This window comes from Ceratotherium simum, chromosome X (assembly GCF_057802395.1).
Source record: "Ceratotherium simum simum isolate JZ-2026a chromosome X, ASM5780239v1, whole genome shotgun sequence".
In the NCBI taxonomy this organism is placed as follows: Eukaryota; Metazoa; Chordata; class Mammalia; order Perissodactyla; family Rhinocerotidae; genus Ceratotherium; species Ceratotherium simum.
The window spans coordinates 128,807,483-128,828,716 of NC_141940.1; the positions used below are offsets into that span (position 1 = coordinate 128,807,483).

General features: G+C 48.0%; 1 protein-coding gene across 2 annotated transcripts in view; it reads left to right on the forward strand.

The window, feature by feature from the left end:
- Positions 1-20,141, forward strand: part of LOC101408435 (cytokine receptor like factor 2) — a 21,726-nt gene extending 1,585 nt beyond the window's left edge. The window contains exons 2-8 of one of the 2 annotated variants that reach the window (XM_087427563.1): positions 6,219-6,321; positions 7,884-8,047; positions 9,235-9,368; positions 14,059-14,221; positions 15,970-16,075; positions 17,947-18,031; positions 19,884-20,141. In XM_087427563.1, the coding sequence (XP_087283689.1) occupies positions 6,219-6,321; positions 7,884-8,047; positions 9,235-9,368; positions 14,059-14,221; positions 15,970-16,075; positions 17,947-18,031; positions 19,884-20,141 (1,013 nt within the window). Of the gene's footprint in view, positions 1-6,207; positions 6,322-7,883; positions 8,048-9,234; positions 9,369-14,058; positions 14,222-15,969; positions 16,076-17,946; positions 18,032-19,883 lie in introns of both variants that reach the window. The other variant, XM_087427562.1, reaches the window with a different exon arrangement.
- Positions 20,142-21,234: the final 1,093 nt, after the last annotated feature.

The window sequence follows — 21,234 nt, forward strand, 5'->3', positions numbered from 1 at the left end:
TTTCAGACATGGTGACTCAATTTGCCTTTCAATACTATTTCCATCAGAGGCGGTTGTAGGTTTCTCACGGGGTGTGATGAGAATGCTCATTCGCCCAAAACGTGTCCCCGAATCGAGGGTGGGCTGGTGTCAAGTTAGGAAGGAGGGGAAGTGGGGAGGAGAGAGAGCTGCTGGGTGAGCAGAGGGACGGGGGCTCATGACAGGCTGAGGAATGATGGGGGAAGGCTGTCCCCCCAGCCACGCAGACCAGTCTTCACTCAACCCATGAGGCTGTTTCACTGACCAGCTGTGGGGCTGTGTGTGTGGGAACCGTGCTTCACGACCTCGGGGTGCGACACAGAGAAGAGGGCAACAGGCTGATAAGGAGCAAGGTGGGGGCAGAATGGAGGAAAGGGGACAATCAGGGATGGAGACAGATGCAGGGGAGCTGAGAGCCAGCCAGACCCCCGGGACTCAAGATAGAAGAAAGTTAATGGGAGGGCCCTGTATGCACTTCCCAACGCCCCGTATGTAAGCAAACATGGAGAGATGTTTGCAGCCGAGCCAGATGTTCACCCCAAATGGAAGGGGGATTCAGGCTTGGGTCAGGGCAGGAGGCGCGGACGGGAGAGGTGACAATTCCTGGTGGCCCTAAAAAGTATTCCTCACGGGGAGGCTTCCCTGTCTGTCGTCTGGGCGGTGCATTTTAAGCAGACGTCGAACTGGCTTGCAGGTGGGGAAGCTCGAGGTGACCCCTTGTGTGTGGGGTGATGGTGGGGTCTAAACCTGGAAGGAAATTCTTGATATTTACGAGCTGCTTCTGCATATGGGAGACCCACAGTTTGCAAATCTGTTCATCTCCAGATTTCCCGCAAGCCTTTGTGTTTTTCTGAGGAAAAAAAAAAAAAAAAAAGAGGGTTACAGAATCAGAGGCAGCATTACAAAAGCCCCAGAGGTTTCACATCTGTCTGGATCCGTGAGAGGAGGAGGCGTCCATGACAGCAGCCACCATGTTGAAACCCTGCCCTGTGGGGTCCCCGCTGGTCGGGGTGAGAGGAGAATGTCACCGTTGGAAATGGGGAGAAATCCACAGAAGCTAATGAGAGACAGGAGAGGTGGATATGACTTTTTGGGTAACAGTTGTGTCGGGATGTAATTCACATACCATGTAATTCACCCATTTATAGCCTACAATTCAATACTTTTGAGTATATTCACGATATGTGCAACCACCACCACCACAGTCCATTTTAAGACATTTCCGTCACCCCAAAAGGAGACCCCGTACCCACCACCGGTCACTCCCACTCTTACACCTCTAGCCTCTGGCAACCACTAATCCACTTTCTGTCTCTGGATTTGCCTGTTCTGGACATTTCATGTCAATGGACCACACAGTGTGTGTCCTTTTGTGTCTGGCTTCTCTCCCTGAGCATCACGTGTTCAAGGCCCATCCATGTTGCAGCTATGTCAGTGCTTCACCCCAGTTCATGGCTGCGTAATATTCCACTGTATAGATGGACCACATTCTGTTTATCCAAAGACAGCACGTTTAGATTTTTGCCCAGATATGCTCAGATGGCATTGGCTCTGTGATCTGTGATCAGAAATCAAAAGAAAGCAGCAAAATTCATTTCAACCATTTTTTAGTGCAGACATCGCCAAGTCTAGAGCAAGAATAATTACTTCAAAAAGTGTCATAAAACGATGTTTTGCAATAAAAATTTTATTTTATTTTATTTTTATTATTTTGTTGTGTGTGAGGAAGATCAGCCCTGAGCTAACATCCGTGCCACTCCTCCTCTTTTTTTTGGTGAGGAAGACTGGCCCTGGGCTAACATCTGTGCCCATCTTCCTCTACTTTATGTGGGACACCACCACACCATGGCTTGACAAGTGGTGCCTCAGTGCACGCCCGGGATCTGAACCCGGGCCACCAGCAGTGGAGCACGTACACTTAACTGCTATGCCACAAGGCCGGCCCCTCAATAAAAATTTTAAAAAGCAAAATAAAATTGCTTATCTTTTAAAAATTATGGTAAAATACACACCACATAAAATTTACCACCTTAACCATTTTTAAGTGCACAGCTCAGTGGTGTTAAATGCATTCACATTGTGGTGCACCCATCCCCACCATCCGTCTCCAGAGCATTCTCATCTTCCCAAAATGAAACTCTGTCCACATTAAACGCTAACTCCCCATCCCCTCCCCAGCCTCTGGTACCCACCTCCTATTTTCCATGTCTATGAATCTGACTCCTCTAGGGACCCCCTATGCGTGGAATCACACAGTATTTGTCTTTAAAATTGCTTATCTTTGTAATGACATGACTGTCCCCCGCAGCGTTCCTGGGGTGGGTGAGGGGATCTTCACAAGGCTGGGGATTTTGGTGGAAATGGTGCACCAGGAATGCTAATATCTGACCGACCGAGGGCCCAGGAGGGCAGGCGATGCCTGGAGAGATAGGAGTGTTTCTGACGCTGTTGAAAAAATACGATCAAAACCCAAATCTCTCGTCAACCCAGAAGTCTTCTCCACAAAAGTGGAAGAGAGAGAGAAATAATTTTGTTACTGAAGAATCACTAAACCAAAATTTGGTGTGCATCTCTTGCAGTCTGCCAAAGAGATGGCAAAGCCAGACACCCTTTTACGGAGTTAAGTGGATACAGCCCATCACACACACATTCTCAAGATAAACAGTCAATAGTTCTCAGGTGGGAGGACTTTCCTCCCTAAATTCACCCGGTAATTGGGGTGACCATCTGCGTCAGACAATGGGCTTTATCCACAGGAAAAATAAACTTCTGTCTTTATGACAGGAGGTGGTTCTACACTTGAAGCCAGACTCTCCCCCTCGCACAGAAACTAGAAGACAGGGGCACCGCCTCCTTTGATATTTGCATTTCAAAGAGTTGGTTCCCAGGTCCTTGAGAAAAACACTCCTGGGTCCCAAATCTGTCAAAAACTCATTAAGTTTTAAAAGGATTTACACATATTTCAAAGACATGTAGAAAGATCTTACAAGTTTTATAAAGTAAATGCTCTAAGAAAGGTGAGGGAAGGCATCTCCTACTTTGTTTTCAACAGAGAGAATTAAGTCTCTTATTTTTAAGGCACAGAACAGGCGTGAGGCAAAAATGGGTGAGTAACTGTCTCTGTTTTGCAAACGGCACCTGATCCCTTGCAAATGGCTTGCTTGTCTTGAACCTGCTTTAAGGTCCAACTGCAAGAAAAATCCACCTCAGTAGCAACATTGTGCTACCTGAAAATGTTTTATAGGATCAGTGGGAAGCCTTCCATGTCTCCCGTCCCATCCATCTCAGAGAATTCTTGTCCACATCCTTGTGGTGAGGACCCCATCACACCCCTCACCCAGGCTCTGTGGGAATGTGTGTAAATCCTTTTAAAAGTTAATGAGTTTTTGACAGAGTTTTTCACATCATGGACCATTAGCAAAGAAGCAACAGAGACGAGTGACTTTCTTCTCTTTCTCCTGGTCGAGTCTGAGGATTTGCCTTCTGTGCCTGCGGCTGACTCATCGTGTGGGGGAGACACCGAACCACAAAAACAGTTCTGCTTTCCTGCTGGAAAACTAGGGTGTCTGACTTTATCAATCAGACATTTCCACGGGAGGAGGACCAAAGATCTGACACAATATTCGCTGAGGACTGAGCTGTAAACCTCCCTCCCATTCCAGAGCCAGGAAGGTGTTCCCCACAGGAAGTGGACCCAATTTCCTCTTCTGAAGGTCGGGATTTCCAGAAGCTAGAACATCCTCCTCGATGCTTCTCTCCTCTTCGGGAGGCCAGGGATCAATGTGAAGAATATCTGTTTGTGGTCAGTTACGTCAAAAATGATTGCTGGCATAGAGCAGAAGTGTTCCGTACACCTTAGGCATAGAGAAGGACTTCCTTAACAACGCAAAGGATGTTGACATTCCTCATTCTACCCTTGATTTTCAGAAGTTGAGACAGACCCAGATTCCCATCATGGGGTCTTTCACAGAGAGTTCAATTTCTCCTTTATCTTCCTTTCCCTCCCAATTCAGCACATCTCTTCTGAATATTTTTCTATGTGCTCAGGGCAAGGTGCGTCACTCAAGTGTTAGAACCAACCAGATTGGAAAAGAAGTCTACATCAAGGAGACTAGCTGAGAACAGTATAAAGAGGACTTCTTGGGGTCTCAACTAATTGCAATCAGATTGCCAAAATGCAGAGAATTGAGACACTGAATACACGAACAATGACCAGACCATCTACAAGAATAGAACTCTGACCCACAACCCAGGAAACCAACCCCTTGACCAATAGCTGACAACTTCCCTAACTTCTATCCCTGCTTCCAACTTAGGACCAACCAGAGAAAGTCAAAATTCTCCTCTAACCAATCACAAGGGACGTCATGCTTCTAGTTGGCCAACCCCAGCTTCCCTTGGGCCAACAGCCTCCATCAGGGCACCCCTGAGCCTTCCTTTCTGTCCCACCAAGAAGCTCTCCCACTTCCCCTGCCTGCCATTGAGTCTCTGCCAAACACAAGTGATGGTAGCCAACTCTGTTGCTATAGCCATCTCTGAATTAATAGTCTCTGCTTTTTCTCATTTGGGTTTTTGGGTCTCATTTGATTTTTCTCATTCTTCATTTCATTTCCACAGTGGAGATAGTCACTGGTGAGTGTGATCAGAAAAGGGAAAGAGAATATTGGTTGGAGATCTTGAGAGAGGCGTTAGTGAACTATAAGGTGGGTTTTGGAAAATGAGTTGAATTTGGATTGTTGAGGGGCCATGACAGGTGAACAAGGTTAATACTGGACCCTGAAATTGGATGTGATCTCATGCATGTTCAGCAGGCCAAGCCATCCAGCCCTGAGACCTCCCAGAGGGGCTGAGCCAACAGAGCTGGAGCAAGGACGTGTGTTTGCCTCCTACCGCAGGGGATGGGGGCTGGACCCAGAACTGAATGTAGAATGTGAGTCCTTGACCCAGGGACGCCCAGCCCCTCCTTCTCAGCATCTGTGAACATGTGTCTGTTCACCTCCTGCTGACTCACAACCTGGTGGGTCTTAGAAATGTGTCCATCCATCGATCCATCCATCCATCCATCCATCCATCCATCCATCCATCCTTTCATCCATCCATCAGTCCATCTATCCATCAACCCATCCATCCATCTGTCCATCCATCCATCCCTCCCTCCGTCCCTCCATCCATCCATCCATCCATCCATCCCTCCATCCATCTCTGTCTATATCTATCTATCTATCTATCTATCTATCTATCTATCTATCTATCTATCTTTCTGTCTATCTATGTGTCTATGTATCTATGTGTCTATCTATCCATTTATCCAACCATCAATAATCTATCTATATATCTATCCACCTACCTATCTATCATCTATCTATCAATCCACCCATCCATCCATCCACCAATCATTTATCTATTATATCTATCTATCTATCTATCTATCTATCTATCTATCTATCTATCTATCTCTCTCTCTCTCTCTATCTATCTATCTATCTATCTATCTATCTATCTATCTATCTATCTATCTATCTATCCTGATACTTCCACTTCTAAGCCAACACCACAGAGTTCATTCTAGTCTCCATATTTCCAAATTTGCAACTCCCTTCTCAGACAGCTGGAAACCCACCTCTCATTGTCCACAGTATCACCACATATTTGCTGAATCCTAGAAAAACCTGTTCACTACTTTGAGCATGGCTAACCCAGACGTCTGCAAAAATCAAAGCTACTAAATCCTTAGTAATTTTTAAGGGAAAGACTGAAGGACTTCTCTGCCCTTGAGCTATTCCTCAAGTTGTCGTGTGTGGTGTTCTGAGTAAGACAGTGAGTTTGGTGGACAGGGAACAGTGTCCTGTGCCTCTCCATGTGCCCACAAAAGATGGTGTCATGGGACAAACAGCTGCCACTCAATATCGGCTCCTCACACTAATTGCTAGTCATTACCTCTTGCAAACATGAGAAGAAAGGAAGCTATAATCTTGCTGCTGACTGTGTCTCTCAGGGTAGTTGACGTGACCTACCTCTGCATATCCTGTAGCTCTTACTGATATAATTAGTAACTGGCTTGTCTGTGAACATCTTGGTTTCATCTGTCCCTTTAAAGCACTATGCTATTCTTATGACAGGCGTGCCGACATCATTCTACAAATTCCAAATTCTTTTCAACATTGCCTCAAACCATCCTCTATTTGTCTTTTCTGACCCAGGAGGACCGTTGCACCTTCAGATCATCAACTTTAACTTCGAAACTGTGCAGGTTACGTGGAATGCAAGTGGATACTCTGGGACTAATTTGACTTTCCTCTACAAGTAAGTGCCCTCGGGAAGGGGGAACCCTGCCCTGTGCTCACGTATTTCTTCTTGTGACACATCAGCAATTGGGAGGGCAGGAAGTGAAGGTGTGAAGAGTCAAAATGTGCAAGTGTGAATGTGTGTGTTCTGTTTAACCCTCAGTCCTCACCACAACCCCAAACCACAGTTCCGCAAATCTTCTAACCGAGCGATGACCGAGTCACACTCGAAACCACCTAGATTCTTAGCAGGACGTTCGCAGAGTGCCTTCTTCACCCGGGGCCGTCAGCAGCGTCTCAGTGTCTGTCTGTTACTGGAGCTCAATGGCCTCCAAATATTATCTGCTAGGCTGTCATGGCCAAGATTCACATGCTGAGACTTAGCACATCAAGTCACCAGGGGCCACCTTCCAAAAACGTGTCTCCCTCTTCTGGGCTTATTTGTCCTGCCTTACACCCTCAAAGTCATGAGACTAGATGTCGGAGGAAGGGTTGTTCCAGTGAATTTCGTCTCTATTCTGTGAACCGGAGTGTGTGATGTGTGGTCGATTCTTTGCAGGTTGATCACACTTGAGATAAATGAGAAAGCGTACAGAAGAGGGAAATTTTGTGATGAATTTGTTTGTAAGATAAGACTCACTGAAGAAAAACAGTGCTGGATTTTCTGGGTGGCCACACACATAAGTCAGTGGAGTTTTCTGAGCATCCGTTTCTTCATTCTTAAAGGGGATAATTCTTGATCCAGGCTCTGCTTGGGTTTGAGGTCTTAAGGATGGAACATAAGCTGGTCTCAGGCTGGGTACTATGCTTCTTCTTAATATTGTAGGGTACCATCAGAGAGATACCCAATCTTGGTACAGCCCTATTAAAGGGCTTCCTCAAATCAGGGGCTTGTTTACTCTACAGGTCAAACTGCCCTTGGATTAGTGTCATGGGGAAGCCATGACACAGACCACCAGCTGGGCAGCCTACAACCAGAGGAATTCACCCTCCCCCCATTCTGGAGACCACACGTCTGAGATGAAGGGGTCTCAGGGCCGCGCTCCCTCCAGAGGCTCCAGGGGAGGGTCCTTCCTGCCTCTTCCAGCGTCTGGGGCTCCAGGCGTCCCTGGGCTGGTGGCCGCCTCCCTCCATCTCTGCCTCCGTCTCCACGTGGCTTCTCCTCTGTGTCTGTGTCTCCTCTTCTGTCTCTGGTGAGGACACTGTCATTGGATTTAGGGCCACCCTCCTCCAGGATGACCTCATCTCCATCCTTCACTTAATCACATCTGCAAAGACCCTGTTTCCACATAAGGTCCATTCACAGGTACCAGATATTAGTTCATGGACCTGCCTTTTGGAGGGTCGCAATTCGACCTGCTACAAAAGCCATTCAAGGGGTTTAAATATTTGAGAGAGGGGATCGTTTCTGTTTGGACAGGTCTTGCTGTAGCTGTGAGGGGGGATCACTGAAGTGAGTCAAGAAGTTACCCAAGGTGAGTCCATGGCAGAGACGTGGAGCAAAGGAATGACCAGTAGACGTGTCAAAATCTTATTTCCAAAGATGCTCTATGGCTGAATGGTGCTCTTTTTTAACCACAGATTAAGAAGCAACGAGATGTACGGCCAATGCCCCAACTACATTCTTCAACAAGGTCGTACGGCTGGGTGCCTGCTGGAGGCAGAAGATGATGGAATTCTCTATTTTTCCATCCGGAATGGAACACAGCCTCTTCTGACCAAGAGTCAATGGATCAGCTCTTACTGTAAGTGCCAAGAAGAGAGCTCACTGTTCATTTGCCTCTCGAGCTGAATATCCCTTCCCTGCCCCAACATGAAAGAGACCTCCCTTCTAGAAAGTTCCATCTGGACACACACTGGGCAGGAATGCATCTACACTGGGTGGGTGAGACCAGATGGCGCCATGAAGGTTGTGCTTTGAGAGAATGAGCCAAAGACGCAACATGATGCTCTTCTCACCAACAGAGGAAGAGAGGAACACCCTCTTACCTTCCCCCCATGCTCCCGTTGGTTTGTCTCAAGTGCCATGAGGGTGGGCTGTCCGTCTTGGGTCAGGAAACACCACACACATGTAGTGAAACCCTCTCTCCAAAACGTGTTCTTTATTCTAGATTTCTGTAAGGTAGTGGTTCTTTTTTTTTTGTTTTTTGAGGGATGGGGTGTCACAGGTGCGTCTCAAAATCTGATGAGACCTATGGACTCTCTACTCATAAAATTAATCATAGACACTGTGTGAGCTGCCTAGGGCTGCCCCAACAAATTCCCAGAAACCACGGGGCTTAAAATAACAGACATGCATCCTCCCCCAGTCCTGGAGACCAGACGTCTGAGATGAAGGGGTCGCAGGGCCGCGCTCCCTCCACAGGCTCCAGGGGAGGGTCCTTCCTGCCTCTTCCAGCGTCTGGGGCTCCAGGCGTCCCTGGGCTGGTGGCCGCCTCCCTCCATCTCTGCCTCCGTCTCCACGTGGCTTCTCCTCTGTGTCTGTGTCTCCTCTTCTGTCCCTGATGAGGACACTGTCGTTGGATTTAGGGCCACCCTCATCCAGGACGACCTCATCCTCATCCTTCACTTAATCACATCTGCAAAGACCCTATTTCCAAACGCAGTCACATTCTGAGGTCCTGGAGGCTAGGACATCAATGTATCGTTTTTGGGGGACACAATTCTTCCCATAACAGATACACATGAATTTTTCACACAATTTCAAAGAGTTTCTTCCATGACACACCTACGAGCCCTTGGAGCTCTGTCTGAAACCTCTGCTATAGAAGTAAAATAAGGATACATAAACCCCAAATCCCATAAGGTATTAAAAAAGGGATTATATAGGCAGAAGAAAATGAATCCAAGCAAAGTGACCACTACAAGTTTAGAGACGTGGAATGTTCATCTTTGTCAAGGACGCGATCATTCTGCTGTTTCTCCTTCTTAGTGAAACCAGACTCCCCGAAAGATTTGAACTTCCAGTGGCATGAGGAGGCCGTGACAGTGACGTGTTCTGACCTGCCCCACAACGACCTCCTCTATGAAATCCAGTTCAAGAGCACCTTCGACACCGAGTGGCAGGTGAGTGGGGTGGCGTCTTCTCAGGACAAGGGTGAGCGACTCTCCTCAAGATGCTAGTTTTGGGGAGACACACAGAGATGGAGATATTGAGATTTGTTTTAACAAATTGCTCATGTGATTGTAGGACCTGGCCATTCTCAGGCCAGCAGGCTGGACACACGGGCGGGGTTTCTATGTTGCAGACTTGAGACCTAATTCCTTCTTCTCTGGGAAGCCCTAGTCTGTGCTCCCGGTACCTTCAATTGATTGCATGAGGCTCACCCACACTATGTAGTGACTTAAAGTCGGCTGATTATAAATGGCAATCACATTTACAACATACATTGACAGTGACGTCTAGACTGGTATTTGACCAAAGAAGTGGACACCAGGCGTGGCCAAGTTGACATAAAATTCGCCACCATCACGCCCTCTCATTGGGCAATTGCACCCTGGACCACCCACCTCTCTTTTATGCCCTTTAGATACACGGGAACACTTTCCGGCTCTGAGTGTAAGAGCACAGTCTATGGAATAAATAAAAATTATGTGACTATCAACGACCTGGGGCTCACAGCTGTCTTCCAATAGTTAAAGGTCTATCATGTAAACCAAGGATTAAGCTCTTCACAAGAGGAGAACTGAGGTCAATGGGGAAAATCTGCAGAGAGCTGGTGGAATCACACGGAATGAGGTACAGCGAGATGCCCCTTCCTGGAAGTGCTCAGTGAGAGTCCAAAGTTGGTTGGAGGAGCTCTCCTAAAGGCTAGGGTCTAGGACTGGAGAAGTTATTAGACTACCAGAGCATTGAGCTCCCCTCCAACCCCAGCAGTAGACGATTCCACAATGCTGGGCGGGCACCGTGTGCATTGAGCTCTGGAGACTGAGATTAGGAGGTCGACCAGAAGGACTGTATCTCATGGCGCCATCCAGGGAGGAGACGGAGAGAAGGCAGCTGAGTCTCCTGGAGCATCTCAGCCCAGGATCCTTGATGTCTGCTGTGCCTACGAGTGTCAGAAGGGGCTGCCTTCAGCTTCCCTTCAGGATATATTTGTTGAGTGACTACTACATGCCAGACACTGAGCAGATAATAATAGTCGCTCGGAACAACGTGGGGATGAAAAGCGGTCACACTGAAAAGCATTGAGCACAGTGTTGAGTAAGCGCCCAGTCAACGTTCACTCTTACTAGGGGGTGGTTGATCTCCATTCACTGGCGTCCAGACCAGACACATCTGTAGACACAATGAGGTGATCCCTCACGGAGCTTCCATTCTGTCGGAGGAGATGAGCCATAAACAGATACGTATGCAGTGGGTGAGCACCGTGAAGAAAGGAGATGGACATGATGGAGGATGGGGGCGGGGGCTCTGAAGAGCTAGCACTCTATGGATCAGGAGAAACAAAACCCACCCACATGTTGAGCTCACTGTGTGACAGTCACTCACACCAGCTGAGTCCAACCGGACACAAGACTCAGGTGTTTGGTTCCAAGCTTAGTTTGCAGGTGTCGGTCACATCACCCAACAGAGACATGGGCTCCATAATCTCTCCTTGAAATTAGATGGTGCATCTAATTACCCTTCACGGATATATTACCCTTCACGGATATATTACCCTTCACGGCTATACAACTGCGTGACATTCCTGGTGTGCTATAACAAAGTGCCACAAAACGAGGAACTTAACACAACAGAGATGTGTTCTCTCCCAGTTCTGGAGACAGAAATCAAAAGTCAAGGAGTCAGCAGGGTTGGTTCCTTCTGGAGGCTCCAGGGGACAACCCATTCCACGCCTCTCTCTCATCTTCTGGTGGCTTCTAGAAATCATTGGTGTTCCTTGGCTTGTGACCACATTGCTCCATCCAAGCTTTGCCTTCACGTTCACACGACCTTCTCGTCCACGTGTCTGTGTCTTCACGTGATGTTCTCCTCTCTGTGTTTGTCTGTATCCATGTCACCTCTGCTCTTCTCGTAAGGACACCTGTCATTAGGTTACTGGTCCACTCTAATGACCTCACTTTAACCTGATCACATCTGCAAAGACTGTTTCTGCAAATAAGTTCATGTTCACAGGTACAAGGGGCTAGGATTTCAACATATCTTTACTGGGGGACACAATTCAACCCCTAACAATGACCCAGCAACAGGCCAATGGCTCTTCTGTCATTGTGATTTTTCAAAGACAGCATCTCAGGGATCCAAGAGGAAAACCACATGTTTGACCTGCAATTTCTGAGCATCTGGTGTCGAGTGCCGTGTTTATTTGTGATTATATTTCTGTTCCTGAGCAAAATCGTTGAGATACTGTTTGGCTGCATTTCCTGACACGGTGCTTCATTTATGCAAGATGAACGCTGAGGTCCGGTAACAGCGGGGCTCAGAGAAGAGAAACGAGGAAGGTCCAGAGTTGAGCTAACAGGGCAACCAGAAGAAGATATTCCGCTTTTCCGTTGTCTCTCCCAGCTGTGCACTCACGTATCTCCAGACCCACAAACATTTGCGTTTTCCTGGAGCGTGTCTCCTGGACAGCTGAGCGGGCGTTCGAGTCTTGGGGTATAACTTAGGGCAGACGTGCATGTTCCAGCCACAGGAATATATACGGTTGACTGGTTTGCACTATCATTTGATGTGCAAACTTGACCGCTGATCCGAGGAGGGCGAAGAAAAAGGAGAGAGGATTTTAGCAAAATTGATGCTCTAGAGTGAGATGTCCAGAGAGCGAGTGAGGGCTGAGGCATTGGCAGAGGGACACACCCTAAAATTTGGAAAAGATTCCATAAGATAAAGTTGTGTCGCTTAATGATGGGGACTCTTTCTGAGAAAGGCACCGTTAGGTGATTTTGTCATTGTGCAAGCATCACACAGTGGACTTACACACAGCTGGATGGTACAGCCTCCTACACATCTAGGCTGTATGGTGCTAACCACGTGGGACCACTGTCATCTACGTGACCCATTGTTGACTGAGACCTCGTTATGTGGCGCACGACTGTACAGCGATAAGAGGAAAAATGAGGGTAAAGTACCATCGTGAGGCAGGCGTATTCACAGAAGCAGGGGGGGACCTATCACAAAAGGGAAAGACTCACGTACGGCGGGACCTGGTGAAGTGGAATCAGCCCCACTGCTCATCCAAGAGGTGCAAATGAACGCGATACCCGGACACTGGGGTATCCTGAACAGAGTGCAAATAGCAAAGCGCGATGCTGTTCCTTGGTGTGGAGCATCCACGAGCTTCAGGAGCTCACCCACGGCCCTAGTTCTGAGCTAGCGACTCCCCTTTGAGAAATTGACCCTCAGGAAATAGAAACGTGGATGAGGTCTTACGCACAAAGAACTCTGTTGAAGCATCATCTGAATTAAATACAAAGCCCATCGGGTCATCTATATGCCATACAATAGAATAGTCAAATAAATTGTGGTACATCTATCCAGCAAAATACTTCAGAGCCGTCAAAAGGCAGTTTCTGGCTTTTGTAAAAAAATTATTTTATTGAAGACATATTGGCTTATAAGACTGTGAAGTTTCAGGTGTACGTCATTATTTATCAGTTTCTGTGTAGACTGCATCGGGCTCATCACCAACAGTCTAATTTTTATCCGTGACCATACATATGTGCCCTTTATCCCTTTTTCCCTCTCCAACCCCATTCCCCTCTGGTAACCACCAATCCATTCTCTCCACCCATGTGTTGGTTTATCTTCCACATATGAGTGAAATCATGCCCTGTTTGTCTTGCTCTTTCTGGCTTATTTCACTTAACATCATAGCCTCAAGGTCCAGCCATTTTGTTGCAAATGACAAGATTTTGTCTTTTTTATGGCTGAGTAGTGTTCCGTTGTACATATATCCCACATCTTCTTTATCCATTCATCCATCCGTGGAGGGGCACTTGGGTTGCTTCCACATCTCGGCTATAGTGAATAATGCTGCAGTGAACACAGGGGTGCATAGATCTCTTTGTATTGTTGATTTCATGTTCTTTGGAAAAATACCCAGTCGTGGGGCAGCTAGATCGCATGGTATTTCTGTTTTGAATTTTTTGAGAAATTTCCATACTGTTTTCCATAGTGGCTACACCAGTTTGCATTCGTTCGTTTTTTAGAAGAATCTTTAGTGATAAGAAGCAGGACATCCAATAAAACATCATGCTGTACGAATGCCCCTGGACGGAAAGAAATAATACCAATTTGTCAATGCTGATTGGGTCTTGGAGCTAGAATAAGGAAGGTTTTTAAGTTTCTTATTTTCCTTTTGTGCGTACGTGTCTGTGTGTTTTCTAAAGTCTCAAAAGTAAGCATGCGTGACTTTTATAGTCATAAAAGTTATGGCCTTTTTTTCAGTTATTTCATTGAGGTCATCATGGCTTATAACGTTGTGTAATTCCAGGTGCACATCTACATAGTGATGGATAAAAATCAGACTATTAGGGTGAGCACAACGCAGTCCGCACACGCCTTTTTTTAAAGGAAGGACCGTCACTAAGTAATTCTTCGAAAGCGTCTGTACTCGTATTCGTTACAAAGGATGCTTTTGTCCTCGGAGGGCGGAGGGGTGGCTGCATCTGCATCCGCCCCTGTTGGTTGGGGGATAACGATCTGGGCAGACACAGGGTGTAAGTGCCTGAAAGCAGGAATCTCGTGACCCTCGGGGTGAAGACCAAGAGTCTCGGTCGAGTCCCCGATCGCCGTGTTTGCTTTCTTCTCCAGTCCGAGGAGGGGACCACCTGCAACGTCACCATAGTGGGCGTGGATGCCGACAAATGCTACTTCTTCCGGGCCCGGGTGAAGACCATGGAGTCCACCTACGGCTCCGACACGTACCCCAGCGACTGGTCAGAGGTGGCCCACCAGCAGAGGGGCGAACGCCGAGGTACGGAGCACCACTGCACGGGCAGGGGCCGGGGCCCCGTCTTTGGGGGAGGCTGGAATGGGGACCCCGAACACGCGGATGAGCTCCCTGCCGTCTCCTGAGGGCACGTGAAAGATCCCGCGTCTGGTTCGCTCTCCAGGCTGCCTTGCTCACGGGGGACCTTTCATTCCTTATGTCTGATAACTCAGCACCAATAGTAACAGGGACCGTCTCTGAATGTTGCCACATGTAGAGCTACAGGTAGAGAGATGATACAGACAGATAAACGATGGGTGACACAAATAAACTAATAGACAGCAGATAGATGACAGATGATACATCTATAGGTAAATAGATACACAGATAGACAGATGATGGTTACATAGACCGATGATAGATAGATAGATGATAGGTAGATAGATGGATAGATAGATAGATAGATAGATAGATAGATAGATAGATTGATAGACAGACAGATAGATATAGATGATAGGTAGATAGATGATGGATGGATGATAGATAAACAGATTAGATAGATAGATAGATGATAGATAAATGATAGATTGATGATAGATAAATGACAGACAAACTAGATGATTCATAGATATTAGATAAATGATAGATGGATAGATAGATAGGTGATAGATGATTGATAGTTGATATAGATAGATGGATAGATAGGTGGATTGATAGATGATAGATAGATAGATAGATAGATAGATAGATAGATAGATAGATAGATAGACAGATTGATAAATGCATAGATAGATAGATGATAGTGATAGATGGATGAATAGATGTATGTATGGATGGATAGATAGATGTTATGGAGATAGACAGATGATACATTAGATGGATAGATAGACAGATGATAGGTAGATAGATAACAGAGATGAATGGATAGATGGATGGATGGATAGATGGACGATACGGAGATAGATAAAGAGAGGTGATACATTATACATAAGATAGATAGATAGATGAGATATAGATAGATATGTAGATGATAGATATTAGATAGATGATAGATACATGATAGATAGATGATAGATAGATTAGATGGATAAGTAGATAGAGAGATGATGATGATGATAGATAGATAGATAGATAGATAGATAGATAGATAGATAGATATAGACAGATAATAGACAGATAGACAGATGGATGGATAGATGGATGGATAGATAGACAGATAGATAGATAGATAGATAGATAGATAGATAGATAGATAGATAGATAGAGAGATGGATAGATGGATGGATAGATAGATGGCTAGATAGACAGACAGACAGAAAGACAGACAGACAGACAGACAGACAGACAGACAGATAGATAGATAGATAGATAGATAGATAGATAGATAGATAGATGGATAGATGGATGGATAGATAGATGGATAGATAGACAGACAGACAGACAGACAGACAGATAGATAGATAGATAGATAGATAGATAGATAGATATAGATCATAGATGATAGGTAGATAGAAAGATAGATAATAGATAGACAGATAGTGGTCAAAAGCAGTCCCCATGCCGTCCACCGCCCCTGACCACACAGGCTCCGAGGGCCGTGAGCTGAGCCTACGCCCCCCTGCGTGGCCGCCCCACACGTGCCCGTCCGCAGACACCGCCTCCCTTTCCGGGATATTTCCCACCGACATCGACACTTACCGACAGTGACACGTATTAAGGAAGAACAGACGTGGGGTGGGCCGCGATGTAGCGTCTCCTTGACGACTTACAGCAGCCCTTCTGTTTCGCCTTAGACTCGTGCCAGGAGAGAAAGCTTTTCCCAAGGTTTATCTTAGTTTCCGGCTTGGTCGCCTTCCTGACGGTGTCCCTTCTCCTTCTGTCTTTGTGGAAACTCCAGAGGTAAGGACGACCCCCCCCGGTCTCGTCAGGCACCCGGGTGGAGGGCTTTGATTCCAGTGCGTCCGTGACGTGGAGACAAAGGAGAATCCCCGGGTGCGGCTCTAGCTGAGCATCACTGCCCCACCATGCTCACGTGGCCCACGGGACATTACAAGAAAGTCGAGAGGAAAATGCTGCCCAAGACGCAGGGCTACGTGGAGTCTTCCTGAGAAACACTCTCACGGGGACGGTAGAGCATATGAACAATTCCTGCCAGAGCCCAGGCATTCGGCTGTTCACGTCCGTGGAAGGTACTGATGCCCACGGTTGTGGGAGCCATCTCTGTTTCCAAGGAGGAGGTTTCCATGGTAACGGCTGGACCGATGCAGGAGGAAGAGGGCCCCCCATTCTGGAGGGCTCACGCTGGGTCCGAGCCGGCCCGAGTTGGACAACGTCAGAGGTGACCCACGCTGGGTCGATAACGGCACGAGGGCGCTTCATTTAGTTCCTGCCAATCGGCCGTGACCCCTCCGGTCTGGTCTCATCTCTCGTACCAGCTCAAATAGACGCCCCCCATCCGGTCCTCCACTAGGGGGGAGAGGAAGCAGTCAGACGAGGGTGTCGACGGGTGACATGGACGGTGCTTTTAACACGGAGCTCAAACCGCCCCCAAGGGAAACTGTGCGTGTCTGTGTCCTCCTCTCCTCTTCTCATCAGGACCCCAGTCCTATTGCCTTAAGATCACATTAGATTAGAACCTCTTAGATTCAGTGGCTGGGGGCCTGTGAATTAAACTGACCACAGACAGCTAAACAGGAGAAAAGGCAAAAGTTTCTGTAATTAATGTAATATTTTTACGTGCACGAGGGATTCACAGAAAGAAAGTGAAAACCCCAAGAGGCAGTTACTCTGGGGGGGCTTCTATACCATCTTAAAAAAGGGCGATAAATTGTGGGGAAGAGATTAGACAGAGGAAAGCGGGCGATGGACCTCTACGGGCGTAAATTGTGGGCAGGTGACTAGAAAGTGTATGACGGGAATTGACAGTAGATAAGGGCTGTCTGCTGCGTCATCTCGGTGCCACCTCCGCTGATAAGAGTCCTTCTTCTCTTCCGGGCCCGGGGGCTGGAGGTGGGGGCACCTTTGCGAATCGAAATTTATTTGCAAGAAGGGAAATTGATGCCTTGTTTTTAGGCAGATGGGGGAGGGCAGAGAGCTCCCGTGTCTGCCGTTTCTCAATTGCCCTCAGCTCCAAATCAGACCCCAAAGTGGCATATTCTGGCGTGGCTGATCCTGGTCACCTTCAGAGCCCACTTTTATGACTCATTTGACTTTAATTACCTCCCGAAAGGCCCAACCTGCAAATACAGTTACATTGGGGGTTAGGGCTTCAACCTATGAATCTTAGGGTTGAGGGGACACAATTCAATGTGTCTGTGTCCTCATCTCCTCTTCTTATAATACACTAGTCCTATTGCATTAGGATCATATTAGAATAGAACCTCTTATGTTCAGTCCCTGGGGGCCTGTGAATTAAACTGACCAAAGACAGATGAACAGGCAAAAAGGCATCTGTTTCTTTATTAATGTAACATTTTTATTATATCAACAAATGGAAATAACAATCTGCATGTAACATGAATCAGTATTGCACAGAAATGTGCTCTGTGCCCCTAACATCACACTCCTGGTGGGGGTTTTCTCATGGACACAGGGGACAGAATGCCTGGGGAGGTCAAGGAGTGCACACGCCTTGAAATTGAGGGCACCATTGCGCCCAGGCATCAAGTCTCTGAGGTCGAGATCTGCAAACATCCTCGGCCCCTTGTAGGGATCCGGGCCCTGTGCATGTCCCCAGCCTTGTCTCACTAGACTCTCCGTGTCCATTGCAGAGTGAAGAAAGTCCTCATGCCCAGCGTGCCCGACCCCAAATTCACCTTCCTCGGGCTGTTCGAGTCCCATCAAGGTAACTTCCAGGTAACTGTCATCCTCCTGAGTGCTCTCGACAGGCTGGCTTTGTCACGCTCTGACGTCTCCCCGATGCAGCGATCTCAAAACCCGCGCTTACCCCAACTGCCCCCTAAATGCCCGCGAGCCCCTTCTGAGGGGAAAGCAGCAGCTTTCCTTTACCTTCAGACGGAGACAGTCCAGGGGTCTCACAGGGGAGCTTATCTCAAAATTGGCTGGTGAGATCGGTGCCCCCGTGGGATTTTCCGGCCCAATCGCCTTCTGATCTCGTCAGGAAGTTGTGTTCCTAATGTGCTCCCTCTGCGGGGCTGAGAACTAACCGTAAACTTCCGCTTTCAAACGTTTCTGGTCGTTTATCATCCATTCGATAAGTGCTGCCGGGGGGCTGGGTGTGAGCCGGGGAGGAATTAGGGAGACGGGACCAGCCCTGCCCCCCGGAGCTCGCCAGACGCTGGACGCCCAGGTGTGGCTTTCGCAGCACCGTGGGATCAGAGTTGCGTTAGTGTCCCGGGGCTGCCACACACGGGGGGACTCGAAACCTCACAAATTTATCTGTTCCCAGTCCTGCAGCCCAGATATCTGAGAGGAAGGGGTCGCAGGGCCGCGCTCCCTCCGGAGGCTCCAGGGGAGGGTCCTTCCTGCCTCTTCCAGCTTCTGGGGCTCCAGGCGTCCCTGGGCTGGTGGCCGCCTCCCTCCATCTCTGCCTCCGTCTCCCCTTGGCTTCTCCTCTGTGTCTGTGTCTCCTCTTCTGTCTCTGATGAGGACACTGTCACTGGATTTAGGGCCACCCTCATCCAGGACGACCTCATCTCCACCCTTCACTTAATCACATCTGCAAAGACCCTGTTTCCTAATAAGGTCCGATCCCCAGGTCCTGGGGGTTAGGACTTGGGCATGTCTTTATTTTGGGAGGAGGGTGAGCCATTCAGTCTCCTACAGGAGCTTGGTGACTCTCAAAATGACTTAGCTGTAGGGGAAGAACAAAATGGGGAAAACACTTTCTTCTATCCTCTTAAGTTCAGTGCCTGAGACCTGTGAATTAGACGGACAACCAACAGATAGAAAAGACGAAATAACAGGAAAAAAGTTTTATTCCATCTTCACAAGAGTGCAGGTGCTCACAGAATAGAAGTGAAAATCCCAAAGAGATGATCAGACCCCCGGGGCTTATAGGCCATTTTAACAAAGAGTCATAAAGTGTGGAGAAGAGAGAATAAAGGAGAAGATGTGGGAATTTGACTAGGAAATGCACGATAAATCAGGGTTGCTCAGTAGGGTTTGTTTCTCAGACTCAAGTCCTGGCCCGTGATAAGGTTTTTCTCTGGAGTTAAGAGAAACAGGGGGCGCCTTTAGAAATGTGCATTTTCTTTACACAAGGGAAATTTATGCCCCGGTTTTAGGCAGAAAGAGGGAAGGCAGAGAATTCCTTCTGTGTTTGCTCTTCAGCCAGAAATAACCCTTATGTCAAAGTGAGTTATGTGAGGACGGGGCGTCCTGATCCCTTTGAGGGAGACGGAGGAGTGAGAGCAGAGTCTTTGGGACAAGGAAAGCTGCTGTGTTTCAGTACTTGGACACGAGGAAGGAGGAGGGAGGCTGGGCCGGGGAGGAGAGCCCCCGTGTCGGGATCGAGTCCCGAGGAGCCCCCTACTCCAGTGTGGGCTTAGTGTGAAGACGCCACACACGAGGCCTCTTCTGTTCCATTGAGAATTGTGTTCTGGTCCCAAGGAGGCTGCCCCGGTGCCAGGAGGCTCGCCCGGGGGCGTCTGTGGGGACGCTTCACCCGGGGGCCCTTGCACCGGCCCCCAGGGGCCTGCCACGCTGGCTTTCCTTGGTGCTGAGTCCCCATCTTCCATCCCTGCAGGAGTGGATCAAGGACACCCAGAACGTGGCCCACCTGAATAAGACGGAAGACGGGGAGCAGGAGTGTTTCCTGGAGGAGCCCCTGGTGGTGCAACCAGCCAAGGCAGAGGCCGAGCCGCCCGGCGTGATGCAGACGGGGGAGGAAGAGGTGGCCAGAGACCCCAGCCAGCTCCCTCGCCAGACTCCCCAAGGCGGCGAGGTCTTCTCTCTCGGGGACTTCACTTTTGTGATGACTGACAACTCTTATATGATGTTATGAGGGGGTGCAAACTCAAAATCCAACGTCAGGGTCTATGTTGATGCTATAGGACAGAGGGGAAAATCTCGGGGAGTCAGCACCAACATGAAGGGAACACTCTGGATGCTGGTGGCTGGGGTCACGAAAGATCCCAGCTGCCCCACTGATGCACCCCCTGTGTGAGGTTTCATGCCATTAACATCGCTTTTCAGGGGCTGAAGGCAGATTTATTGTTGGAGGGAGACAATGCGTTGGGGCTGTTTTGGCTCTCAGCTCCTATCTCTTCATGGTGATGTTTCCACACAAATCCTAAGGACGGCCAGGGTTCCCTGAGACCCCCTTCCCTCGTGCATGCCCCCCCAGTCCTGCCCACACACTCGGCTCTTTTCTTACGCAGCACATGGACCCAGCAAGCGAGGCGCGGTGCCCCTGGGCAGGAAATGAATCCTGCTTTACAAACGCCCACCGGCCACCCAGCTCTTATTCTGAAACGGGGACTCGCTTTGCAACAATGGGAGCATTTTCTGGGACCCTCGGTTTCCCTTCCTGAGTCTACACTCGCGACATTAGTCTGCATGAAGAGACGTTTAAATTCACAAACGGTCTCCTGAAGCCGTGCACCATTGAGTCTTTTCCCCTTTTTTTTCATCAAAATAAAGAGAAAAAAGAAAGAGCTGGCACAGAGCTCTTGCGACCCTTACGTAGGTTGTTGGTGTCTGTGTAGACGTGGAAATATTAGTGATTTTACCCCTCAGGCTTCACACAGGTGTCTCTAGATTATTGAGGTCTTGCTTCCTCGTGCTGATGCTGAGTTTACCTTTCATTTCTCTGCAGGGTGCACTAAATAAGCTTTGATCAAACACACTCGGAGTCCGAGCGCGTGTGTGTTTGGGGAAATATTAAATTAAATTACATTTTAAACTAAAAAAAAAAACCCTCCCTACCCAAAAACATCCTCCACAAACGTTGCACAGAAAGAAAACACTTATTATTAAAAGCGTCCCGCCTCGGGGGCAACCCTCTAAGAGTTGGCAGAGACAGAAAGAATCTCACCCCTTTTTAGAGCTGAGAATCCATTCTGCTCACATTCTTGAGAGAAAATTGCGAATTTTCC